The following is a 13,722-nucleotide window of genomic DNA, read 5'->3' on the forward strand; positions in this document are numbered from 1 at the left end:
GACTTTTTCAGCGAGTTCCAAGTTGTAATGAATGAGAAGGATGACTCTATTGAACTGACTGATAATTTACAGCTGTTAATCACGTTAGCGTTTCTTCTGATAGCGATTCTGTTGACAACAACAAGAAACTTAAGAAAATTGTCATTGGAAGAAAAGCTTGACATGGCAATTTTTAATAAGAAGAAATTTAACAATATGAGAAGATTAAATAATTTGAATAATTTATCCATATAATATACAACAAGATTGCAGTTTTCAAAGAAGAAGGAGCTCGTGGCATATATTTGCAAAATTCCTACGAATACTTGAAAATTGTAAAGCCAACAAGTGTCAAATCAGAGTATGGAATTTCAGCAAGAAGCAACATTGTCACAAAACTACAATCATCTTTTGAGATGATATTCTGAATCCCCTATGATTCTTATGGACATGTTTTACAAAAGAGAATAATGCGTAAAATGAAAGTCTGTAATTTTGATATAATGCACGGTCTTCAGCAATTTTCAAATTTCATGATCGCTCTCGCAAACATTATCTTGAGGGCACATAATCATGCTTGATGACAACATATTATAATTTTATGAGCGCAATATAATACCCTTGGAGATTTTCTTCATCACAAGCTCTGATATATATATATATATATGTATATATATATATATATATATATATATATATATATATATATATATATATATATAAATGAAGTGCCCATCTGCACATTCTATATACTGAAATCTATTATCGTTTAAATATTATACCTATCAAAAGTTTTTTTGTCCTAAAAATAGACAAAGAAAATATTTATATCTGTTAATGCATAACTATGTGTAATTCAGTTTTTCGTGTTTTCTCAAAATCAATTTACTTGGACATGGGGCATTTTGCAAATGAGCTCCTCATATATATATATATATATATATATATATATATATATATATATATATATATATATATATATATATATATATATATATATATATATATATATATATATATATATATATATATATATATATATATATATATATATATATATATATATATATATATACAGGGTGTATACTTAATTTCTGACCCCCTATATCTCGGTTTAAGAATACAGTATTTCAACACATACCATTTTATTACTGTCATATCAATTTAATTAGACAAAGAATATATGTTAATAGTCAGTAATCAGTATTTTGTCCATTTCTTTCTATGCATTGGGTAATTCTCCTTGGCAGGCTTTCTACTAGGCGAAAACACACTTCTTGCGTAATGGCAGCCCACTCATGTTCAACACGTCTGATCAACTGTTCACGATTATGAGGTCGAGGATTGTGTAAAACACTGTCCTGGAGTCTTGACCAAATATGTTCGATGACATTTAAGTCGGGCGAGTTGCCAGGCCAGTCAGTCCACACTGCTGGAAAGTCTCTGTTGATCACATTCATTGTTGCTCTTGCCGTGTGGCAAGTTGCTCTATCTTGCATCAGAATAACTTTATTTCTCACAGGAAAGATGGTCTTATCATCAGCTGCACGTTTGTACACAGGTAGAATAATATCACGGTAATATTTTCCATCAACAGTTTTATTTTGCTCAACAACAACCAGATCAGTTTTGCCATATCGAGAAATGCCGCCGGCTATCATAATCTTGAGACCGAATTTAGGACGTCGAACATAAGGTATTGACTCTGGTGTTGCTGTACATACTCTTTGATTTTGACGGTTTGGAGCCGGATATAATTCAATTGGACTCTCATCAGTCCACAATACGTGAGCTCGTTTCACTTTACCATCCGGTGAGTCATCTGCGAATCCCTCTTCTTGCAAACGAGTACAAAAATTTACGCGATCAGTGATGTTTTTCTGCGACAACATGGGTTTCACTTTCTGTGTATAGGCATGCTTTCACCATGTGGTCTTGCGCAAGTATTTACTGATAGCACTGTGTGAAATTATTTTTCCTCTTTCTTTGTAACTGTCTGAAAAATTCAGTTTCTTAGCTACAGTTCTCGTTCCAACTCCGACTTTGTCTTTGACCAACTTTCTGACCTTGTCCTTGGTTCTTGGTGAAAACTTTGTTGGCTTTCCAGGTTGCTGAGCATCTGTGACGTCACCCTCTTGTTTTCTTGCCCACTTCCTTACAGTATTTCGAGAAACTTTACACTGTCTAGTGATTTCTTTAATGCTTAATCCTTGACTACATAAAACTTGAATTCAGTGACGAAGTAACTGTTTATCAGAACTCATTTTCAGAGTAAATTGCTAAAAAACACATGTTATATAATACATGTTAGTAACATATACATATAATACATATAAATACACACAGAGTAATTAATGTAAATCATAAACAGACACCAAGTGTCACTGATATAAATAAGGCAAATAAAAATAATGCTGATTATTTCTTGTAGCCAAAATGCTAAACATTAAAAAAGTGTAAATTTAATTTCTGACCCCGGTTTCGAAGAGAAGCAATACGTGATAAACAGTGAAGAAAAAATGTGTTATTAATTGGCAAACTAAGATCACATATTAAGGAGTAATAAGGACAATTTACTTAAAAATTGTGCTAAAATTATAGTCATAATGCCAAAGGCCGTGGAAGACAAGGAGAATGAAAATATCATTTTTATGTATGTTGACAAAATGGCTCCCATAAACATTTTCTGAGATCATATCCTATCTGAAGTGAGCGTTTTATGTGCAGAAAGTATAGTTACACCAAAATACATACTATAGTATTTTTTGGGCTAAAGTAGCATTTAAGAGAGCAACTCAAAATCTTGTGTTTGTAACATGTGGGGGGTCAGAAATTAAGTATACACCCTGTATATATATATATATATATATATATATATATATATATATATATATATATATATATATATATATATATATATATATATATATATATATATTAAGGACCTAAAAAAAAATTCATTCTGCAAGAAATTGCCAAAAAAATAAATAATTATCAAATTTCTAAAAATTCATTAACAAAAAAAAAATTTTGTTCTTAAAATTTCTTGAAAAAGTGGAATTTTTCAGCTTTTAGGTGTCTATCTCTAAAGTAATTAGGAATTTATGATATTATAATCCAATCTGAAACACAGGGGCTTTTATGGAAGCAAGACAGCTAAACTTGAGTTTTAGTGTGGAAGAACTAGCAGACAATCCTCTGGAGCTGGAAGCAGATGAGGACCTTTGGACAGAACAAAAACAGAATTTCGGCTACCTAATTCCAAATAATATTCCAAATCAATTAGGAATTATTATCAATAGTCAATTAGGAAGAAAGCTTGCAATTGCTTTGCATTGATTTTAAAAACTATAAATAGAATACAAAATAGTTGTAAATTTAAAAACTTTTTTTATTTTCTTTTTAGTCATCAAAAGCCAGACCTTGAAAAGAAACTGGATTCCTACTATACAATACCTAAATGCCCTGAGAAGCACAAAGTGGATGTACTTAGTTGATGGAAAAGACACAAGGACCAACTATCACTACTGGATGAGCTAGCAAGGTAATACCTTGGCTATTTCAAGCATAAGTAAAAGGTTTTTTTGTTAGAGTGGCAACATAATCAGTGCAAAAAGAGCAAATTTAGATTCCACAATGTCTAAGAAACTCTCATCAAAGTAAACAACCCTCTAGTGATGTATAAAATAAACCTAAAGTTGTTAACTGATGATGAAATAGAACAGATGGACAGAGAAATAGATGAGGAGGAGGGAGTAAAGAAATAGAAGCAGAAGATAGTAAAAACACATTATGATGTTCAAAAGATGTAACAGTTAGGATATGTGGCAATAAAAATTGAACCAGTGTAACATAAAATTTAACAAAGTGTGATTTGTTTGCCAATTCAATTTGTTAATTAACTTTATTATTACATTACTGAATTGTTAAGTACTTTAATATGTTTTTATAACTTTTTATGAATCTTTAGTTACAAATAACACAAAAGCAACGTTTTTTTGCATAAAGGTAAAAACGTAATTCTAAAAAAAACCTAAATAATATTTCCAAGTAAACCTGAATAATATTTCCAAGAAAACCTAAATAATATTTTCAAGAAAACCTAATTGTAATAAAATAAATCTGAAAAAACTGAGTTAACTTTCAGTAAATTAATGATTTTTAACATTTTATTCACAAGAAAAAATAACTTGCACTATATTTTTTGTTTCTTAGGTTATGGAAAATACAACCTTACATCATTGTCATGTGAATATGTACACAATTTACATATTCTAGAAACTTCTTTTTGATAGCTTTTAAGACTTAATTACAAAGAAACTTTTAACTAATTTCAATTTCAACTGATATATGATATATATATATATATATAAATATATATATATATATATGAAATATGAATTTTAAATATATATATGAAATATGAATATATATATATATATATATATATATATATATTTTATGAAATATGAATTTTAGTAGATGGCACAAGAAATGCTAGCTCTAAAGAGCTAGCATTTCTTGTGCCATCTACTAAACTTCATTCTCGTGTTACTCGTCATTCAATTAAGTGTCATCCTTTTGTGACTGTTCTAAGTGCTCCAAAAACGCTTTTTAGTCTAGATTTTTCCTCGAACATTAGTTCTTTGGAATTCTCTTCCTTCATCTTGCTTTCCTGATTCATATAATTTGCAATCTTTTGCAATTATATGAATCAGGAAAGCAAGATGATTCATATTCAATTGAGCTTGAAAAGGATATACTCATATATCCTTTTCAAGCTCAAATGCCCCCTCCAAGCAATCAGAGAGTGTTGTTTTCTTATCATGACATAAATAAATGGTGTCATCAGCAAACAATGCCACCATAGATGAGAAAATATCTGGAAGATTTTTAATGTAAACTAAAATGAGTATAGGGCCAAGGATTGAACCTTGAGGAACCCCTGAAGTTACAGAATAAGAAGAAGAGTGTTGTCCATCGAGGACAACTTTTATACTATGAATGGAAAGGAAGGATTTAATAATCCTAAAGATGTTGCCAGATACACCATAAGAAGAAAGCTTATGGAGAAGACCAGCATGCCAAACTTTATCAAAAGCTTTTGAAATGTCAAGAGCAATGGCCTTAACCTCTCTGCCTTTATCTAATGCACAATAAAATCTATCAGTTATTACTGTTAGCAAATCAGCTGTAGAACGAGAAGATCGAAATCCATATTGATGTTCAGAAAGTAAGTTATTAGATTCAAGATGAGAAATTAAGTGTTTGTTAATTAAAGATTTAAAAACCTTGCTTATGATAGAAAGAAGACTATTGGGACGGTAGTTTGACAAATCAGATCGCTCTCCAGAATTTTTGAAAATAGGGATAACAGATGCCGCTTTCCAGCAGGCTGGAAAACAAGACTCTGATAAGCACTTGTTGAATAATTTTGAAAGTATAGACAACAGCTCCGGAGAACACTTCTGCAAGACAATAACAGGTATGTTGTCCGGGCCACAAGCTGTAAAAGAGTCTAGGCAGGAAATCACTTTAGATACAGATGCTGGAGTGATATGAATGTCAAGCAATGGATCAACCTGTTTGTTGGCAATATCAGGTAGAACCTAACTAGTGGAATCAAAAGATAATATTGATGAAAAGTTTTTAGCAAGCAATTCGGCTTTGTCTTTAGGTGAGGTGACAAAGTCTAAACCATACAAGAGAGGTGGAATTATAAATTTGCCCTTAATATTGATATTATTGAAGATTCTCCAGAAGTCACGAGAGCCTAATTTTTTAGATGAGATACGAGATTTCATGACTTGAGAATAGCGGGTTTTGGTGTTAGACAAAACCTTTTTACAGTTGTTTCTAGCAGTAATAAACAGACGTCTGTTTTCTGGAGAATTGTTTTGCTGATAAATATGGAAGTAACGGTTTTGATTGGCAATCGCAGCAGCACAGTGTGAGGAAAACTATGGAGGAGAGTGAGGCTTGACCTTGAAATCGTCGAGAGGGAACAAAAGATTCCATGCCAGCCTGAATCCACAAATTTATTTCTACCCAAGGGCCATCACGAAGAAAATCACGGAATGAATCCAAGTCAGCTTTACTGTAGTTGTAAGAGGTTCGATAATAGGGGGATTCAGGTGATAAAGAAGAATGAGATATTAGTTTTAGAGAGATCAAACTGTGATCAGAAGAACCTAAGGGTGAATGTGGAGAAACTGAGCACTGACTAGGATTAGAAACAAGACATAAATCGAGTAGAGAAGGTAGATGATTCGGGTTGTCAGGAAAGCGAGTTGGAAATTTGACTATTTGAGAAAGGCAAAAGTTGTGGGCTTTAATGCCTGCAGAGTCACTGACACTAGAGCCAAACCATTTAGAGTGGTGAGCATTAAAGTCACCGGCAACAACTATATTAGCTGATGGATAAAGAGAGAGGGCTTGGTCAATATGATCAGAAATAACGTCAAAAAGAGTGCAGTCTTGAGATGAAGGAGAGCAATATAGAACAAAGAGAAAGGCAATAGAGTGAAGTGGTGCTAAACGAAAGCACATAAAAGAATAGCTTGTGGATTGAAACCTAATTTCCTGACAAATGGATGAATTCTTACAAATGCAAATAGCCAGGCCAAGCATGTGACTATTGGAGTCTTTACGAATTAAAGGAAGATAACTATTAACACTAAGATCACAAGATAAGAAAGCTGAACTCAAATTAGTCTCACAAAGAGCAAGTAGGCCTGGTGAACTTTGCAAGAGATAAGACTCAACAGAAGAAAAGTTACTTGGAAGACCACGAATATTAGTGAATGGTAGATTTAGAGAACTTGGTGATGATGATGGATTTTTGTGTTTTATAGTTTTTGGTACTATTCATTTTTAAATTAGATTGAAGAACTTGACTCAAAGCATAGATAGTACTCAGAACACCGTTTAATAGCCCAAGCAATTGCCTCATTACTACTAATAAACTCTAAGCCGTAACAAAGGGCTCCAAATGTGGCCTCCGCAATGCACACCAAAAGTACAAACAGGGACACCATCCATGCGCAACATGGCACTGTTAATACTTTGATATTTTTCCGCTGTTGATGGAATCAGCCTCTCTGAGAGCTACCACAGAGTTCGGAAACCTGACTACCAGCCGGCCTCAGAACCATATATATATATATATATATATATATATATATATATATATATATATATATATATATATATATATATATATATATATAAATCATATATATATACATATATATATATATATATATATATATATATATATATATATATATATATATATATATATATATTTATACTATATTACATATATATATATATATATATGTTTATATATATATACTCATATATATATATATATATATATATATATATATATATATATATGAGTATATATATATAAACATATATATATATGTAATATAGTATAAATATATATATATATATATATATATATATATATATATATATGTAATATAGTGTATATATATATATATATATGAAATATAGTGTATATATATATATATATATATATATATATATATATATATATATATATATATATATATATATATATATATATATATATGTAATATAGTGTATATATATATATATATATGTAATATAGTGTATATATATCTATATATATATATATATATATGTAATATAGTGTATATATATATATATATATATGTAATATAGTGTATATATATATATATATATGTAATATAGTATATATATACATATATATATATATCTATATATATATATATATATACTCATATATATATATGTATATATATACTCATATATATATATATATATATACTCATATATATATATATATATATATATATATATATATATATATATATATATATATATATATATATATATATATATATGTATATATATATTTAGATAGATAGATATAGATATAGATAGATATAGATAGATAGATAGATAGATAACATTGGAAAATATTTTAAACAACCTGGTTAATAACATCATGAAATGTCCTAAATACTTTGATTCATAAAATATTCTGATCCATCATAAGTAAGCAATTCAATACTTGCATATGAAAGTAATATTTTTTACCAAAAAGCAAATACTCTGATAAATTATGATTTAATATGATAGATTCATATAAAAAGTTTTAAATTGGGGTGGTAAATAATTAATGATTAATAAAAATTAATTGTTGATCGATTAATTAAAAAACGAATAATTAAATTATCTTTTGCTTTAAAACGCTACAACTGTTATAGCTTTTTTTTTTTATTAACACCTTGTTAATATATATGTTGTTATATATATGTTGTTGCTATAATAACAAAATAGCATTTTTTAAGAAACAATAACAACTATTTTTACTTTTCCAGTAGAGATAAAAAATGTAAACAAATAATACAATGTGTAGAGAAGCCTGAATGTCATTAACAATGTCATCAAAGGCAACTGTTATGAATTATGCAAGTTCGATAAAATTAAAAATTGCTCAAGAGCTTCAACAAAGAAAAATAACTGAAGAAAGGTTTTCAATTTCTGTTGATGAGTGGACTTCAGGTGAAACTAGAAGGTATTTGTGTCCTAATGTACATTGGTCAGATAAATTTTATTATTGTATTGGAGTGGTTATTGAAAGGTTAGATGATTTTGGCTTAAACTTGATCATTGATAAATTTGGTTGTGTTTCTGATGGTGCATCAGTCATGAAAAAAATGGGATGAGAAATGGGAGTTACCCACCAACTTTGCTATTGCCATGGGTTTCATCTTGCAGTATGTTATATTCTTTATAAGAAAAAACGGTTCAGCAACAGAAACAACTGGAGAAGAAGTAATAATGGAAGAGCTAAATGAAAATGAAGAATCTTGTTGCGACCCTGATAATAAAAAGGAAATGAAAAATACTGGAATGAGGAAAGTATCAGATTTGTTGATAAGGAAAAGTAATAAGGAAATGCAATTTAATGAGGACTATGGTATTATTATATAAAAGCAGGGTTGCATGGTTTTAACCAAATGGTTTAAACCATTGGTTTAAACCAATTAAAAAAATGTTGGTTTAAACCAAATTAATGTTTTTAAAAAGATTTGAACTTACAACAGAAAACTAAAACAGGGTTATGTTAACAAGTATAACTAATCTTCAATATAGAATATATTTTTTTTAAATCCATGATATTTGTTTCTGTTTTTTCATAGAATAGAGTCCTCAGTGTTCTTATAGAACAGAGCAGTAATAAATTAGTAATAACACTTATTTATCTGTTTTCTTTTACAGGCTTTTTCTCCTTTATTAGGTTTATCAAGAAGCATTGCTTTCTGATGAACTTATTTCATCAGGAAGTTTTCTTAACGATATATATATGTGTGTGTGTATATATATATATATATATATATATATATATATATATATATATATATATATATATATATATATATACACACACACACATATATATTGTTAAGAAAAACTTCCTGATGAAATAAATATTTAAATGTTTAGCAAAACTATAAGTAGTTCTAACATAATTTATTGATACCACAAAAAATGTCTCAAAAAACTTGACGCAAATGTGATATGATTTGGTTAAAATATACACGAGTGACTGTTCCAGAAAGAAAGGGGTGTAGAGCAGTTTGTAATGCGTGTAGAAAAGAAATGGAAGGTCAAATTCAAAGGATGCATAAACATATAAAAAAGTGAAAGCAATCACAACCCCATGAAATTATGGAGTCAATGGAAGATTAGCAACTTCTTGAAGGTAGTTAAATTACTGCATTGCCATTTTAAATTTTCAACTAAATTGTAAACATATATATTTGAATTATCACGTAGAGACATATTAACTTAGAATAATTCAATAAACTGCAATTTCATTTTAAAGGTAACTCACCATCAACGTCACAACAACAAATGAAAAGGTCTCAGTCCAATTCAATATCAGCTGATAAATATTTGAAAATAGATAAGTTTTTCACACAAACAAGAGAAAAATTTATTTGATCTGCAGCTTGGTAGATTTATATACAATACAAACTCTAGCTTCAGAACAGTTGAACACAAAGAATTTTATATATAAAAAATAAAAAATTTATCAATATGCTTTATCCAGGATACACTCTACCTAATAGAACTCAAATTGGAGGAGAAATATTAGATAGGGTTTATGCAGAAGAAATTGAAAAATGTAATGTATTGAATGGTAAAATTGTAGCCATGTCTTTAGATGGCTGGAGTAATGTACATAATGAACCTATAGTTTGTATCTCTGTAATTACAGATAAAATTAACATTTTAGTAGAAACAATCAACACTTCTGGTCATTCACATACTGGTGAATATCTTACACAATTATCAAGAGAAGCAATAGATTTTGTAAGATGTAAATTTGGATGCACAGTTAAAAGCTTTGTGACTGATAATGCAGCTAATATGAAATCAATGAGACAAGTACTGTCATCTGAAAGAGATATTATCATAACTTTTGGGTGTGCTGCTCATATGCTGAATCTTTTAGCAAATGATCTTAACATTGAAAATGTGAGCAAATGTTACACAAATAATAAAATATATAAGAAATAATCATAAAGCTGGAGCAATTTATAAATTAAATGGAGGAGCAAAATTGCCCCTTCCTACTGAAACTCGCTGGAATTCTGTATGTGATTCACTTGAAAAATATGTCAACAACTGGAGCATCATTTTCACAATGTTTGAAAAAAATAAAGACTTAGATCCTATGATTGGTAAAAAAGTAAGTAATATACAGATAAAGCGAAACACAGAAGATTTATTAAAAATATTAAAACCAATTGCAGTAGCTCTATATAAGTTGCAAAGAAATCAAACAAAAATAGATGACACTGTTGAAATTTTTAAAGATTTGATAAACAGTTTATCATTTTTAACAAACGAAAAAAAAAAAAAATTGAATCTAGATACCTTCAGACTGTCAATGATGCTCATTTCCTGGCAAACACACTAGATCCTAGATATTTTGGATGTAATCTTTCTGAAAATGAAAATGAAGCTGCCAAGAATTTCGCAGATAAAGAGTTTAAGAATTTGTTACCAATAATATTCAAATTAAAAGCCAAATCTGCTCCATTCGATAAAAGCTATTTGTATAGTGAATCTGTTTTAAAAAATGTATCACCAATAGAATGGTGGAAATCTCTAAAAATTGTGGATATTGGATATTGAAGGTTTATTAAATGCACCAGCTTCTAGTGCTGGAATTGAAAGAATTTTTTCAACTTTTGGTCTTGTTCAAGTTAAGAAATCAATTGGGGGTAGAAAAAGCAGCAAAGCTTGTATTTATATATAGAACATTAAACAATGATGTATTGAATAATTTTGATGAAATATTACAGTAATATTGATAGAGAATATAGTTTACTCAAATAAAATGCATTATACTTTTTTTAATTTAAAAGGATAACTAAATATGACATTATTTAACAAAAACCTAATTTTAACCAAAAAAACCATGGTTTTTTTAAAAAAACCTATGGTTTTTGGTTTTTTTAAAAAAAACTGGTTTTTTTGCAACCCTGTATAAAAGGTTTGTAAAATTATCAAGCTGTTTAAAAAATCAACACTTAAAAATGATACTCTTCAAAACATTTGTAGGTCATATATAGGAAAAGAGCTTAGGCCAATGATGATGGAATTCTCTAATCAACCACAAGATGGAATTCTTTAATCAGTATGTTAAAACCATTTTTGGATTTAAAAAATCTTATTGGAAAAGCCCTTGTAGATATATTCAGAACAGATTTGATTTTATCAAAAGAAGAATCAAAACACATTTCTGATATTGCTCAGGCTCTTAATGTTGTAGAGTTAAGTGTTATGGTATTAAGAAAAGGTGATAAAATATGATAAAATTATTTTATTTTTATTGCAAATTAAAAAGAGAACACTAACATTGATCAAAAACTATTAAATTTAGTCTCTGAGAGAATTACTAGAAGAAAAAATTATGCTATTGCTGGTTTACTATGCTATTTTCATAATCCAGATGACTTTAAATCAGGTTCAGAGTTACCAGGTCTTTTAAAATACCCAAATAAAAATGCTAAATTAGCTCAAGATGTTTTTGCTTGTTTCTACATGAGAAAGTAGAAGCAGCACCTGAGTCTGATATTAAATCTACTCGTAATATAGAACCAAAAGAAAAAAAACTAAAGCTGAAGAATTAGCATTTATTAGATATCAATTAGATTTCAAATATAGCATTTATTAGATTTCAATTAGATTTCAAATATAATTCAACAACAGTAAGAAATAAAGGACTAACTAGTAAGTCTTTCCCTCTTGATTTTACAATTTGATTTGAGTTTTGACTTGCATTAAACGAGAAATGGCAGTACTCGAAAGCACTGGATATAGGCCAAACTCCTTAGAAAAGGTTTACAATACCATGCCTAGCCTTCCATCATCTTTTGCAGAAGCAGAAAGAAGTTTTAGTGCTGCAGGTTTATTTATTACTAAGTTAAGAACTAATTTAAATGATGACACTGTTAATAACTGTTTTTTAAGGTCATATCTGATGAAAAAAGAGAAATAAAATCATAAGAAGTTGTATTTACTTTTTTTAAACTGTAACACTTTTTTTGTTGTTAACAAATTAACAAGTTGTTAAATATATTTATTTAACTTGTTGTTAACAAGTTGTTAAATATATTTATTTAACAACTTGTTTCTACGCGCAGCAGCCTTGTTTGTCAAGGTTCGTGTTTCGGAGTTATAGAGTTGAGAGAGGGTGATAACCACAAGTAGCCTCCTCATCTGTAGTGGCCTTCTCGGCTTTGGGGAGGTGAATTATTAAAAAAAAAAAATTTGTAAAAATTAATCGAAACTAATCAATTAATCTATTATTATTTTCGAAAGTTAATTGTTAATTAATTAATTTGAAATACTGATTAATCTACCACCCCTAGTTTTAAACAATCTGGTTTATAACATCATTAAAAACATTTTAATCTCTAGATAAAATATAATAATATTTAAAATAAAGTATATGATGATTAATATACATTTATATATAAAATGATAAGTTTTTAAAAGAACCTCTTTAAAGAAAACAATTATTACAACAAAATAATAATACAACAAAATGTTTTAAGATTATTAACTTGTATTACTTGAAAATATTAAATTAATCTTATAAATTGTTTTAAAATTAAAACAACCTCTAACATTGAAGCAGCAGCATTTAGAGCAGACATGTTAATTACATCAGATGCGTCTAATGATGAATCTTTCAGCGCTACAAATTTTAATAAAATTAAATACTTTTAATGGAAACAAAAATTACAATTACATAACAAATTACATATAACAAATGAGGAAATTTCTCAAGAAAACTAAAAAAAAAAAAAAAAAAAAAAAAAATTAATTTAAGTAAATAATCAATAAGTACATATTCTATTTTTCAATTTTTACAAAATTTACTTTTTGTATATAAAGATTTGTCAATAATATAATTATAGTGACCCAAAATTAAAAAAATAGTAATGATTTATAACAAGTATTATGAGCTCCTGTGCAAAAATTAAAAAAAAAGTAAAGATTTATAACAAGTATTATGAAATCCTGTGCAAAAATTTAAGAAATAGTTTACGTGAGCTCCTGTGTAGAAACTCACATAACTATTTTTAAACAGAAAAATTAATTTTATTTAAAAATTCTATTGATTTTTAAATACAATTA

General features: G+C 28.3%; 1 protein-coding gene across 2 annotated transcripts in view; it reads right to left on the bottom strand.

Annotated features, from left to right (window-relative positions):
• The window catches only part of LOC100198195 (myosin-VIIa), a 110,130-nt gene that overhangs the window by 60,369 nt on the left and 36,039 nt on the right, over positions 1-13,722 (bottom strand). For both annotated transcript variants that reach the window (XM_065788179.1, XM_065788178.1), the window contains one exon: positions 13,203-13,279. In XM_065788179.1, the coding sequence (XP_065644251.1) occupies positions 13,203-13,279 (77 nt within the window). The remainder of the gene's footprint in view (positions 1-13,202; positions 13,280-13,722) is intronic.

The sequence above is a fragment of the Hydra vulgaris genome, chromosome 01, assembly GCF_038396675.1.
Source record: "Hydra vulgaris chromosome 01, alternate assembly HydraT2T_AEP".
In the NCBI taxonomy this organism is placed as follows: Eukaryota; Metazoa; Cnidaria; class Hydrozoa; order Anthoathecata; family Hydridae; genus Hydra; species Hydra vulgaris.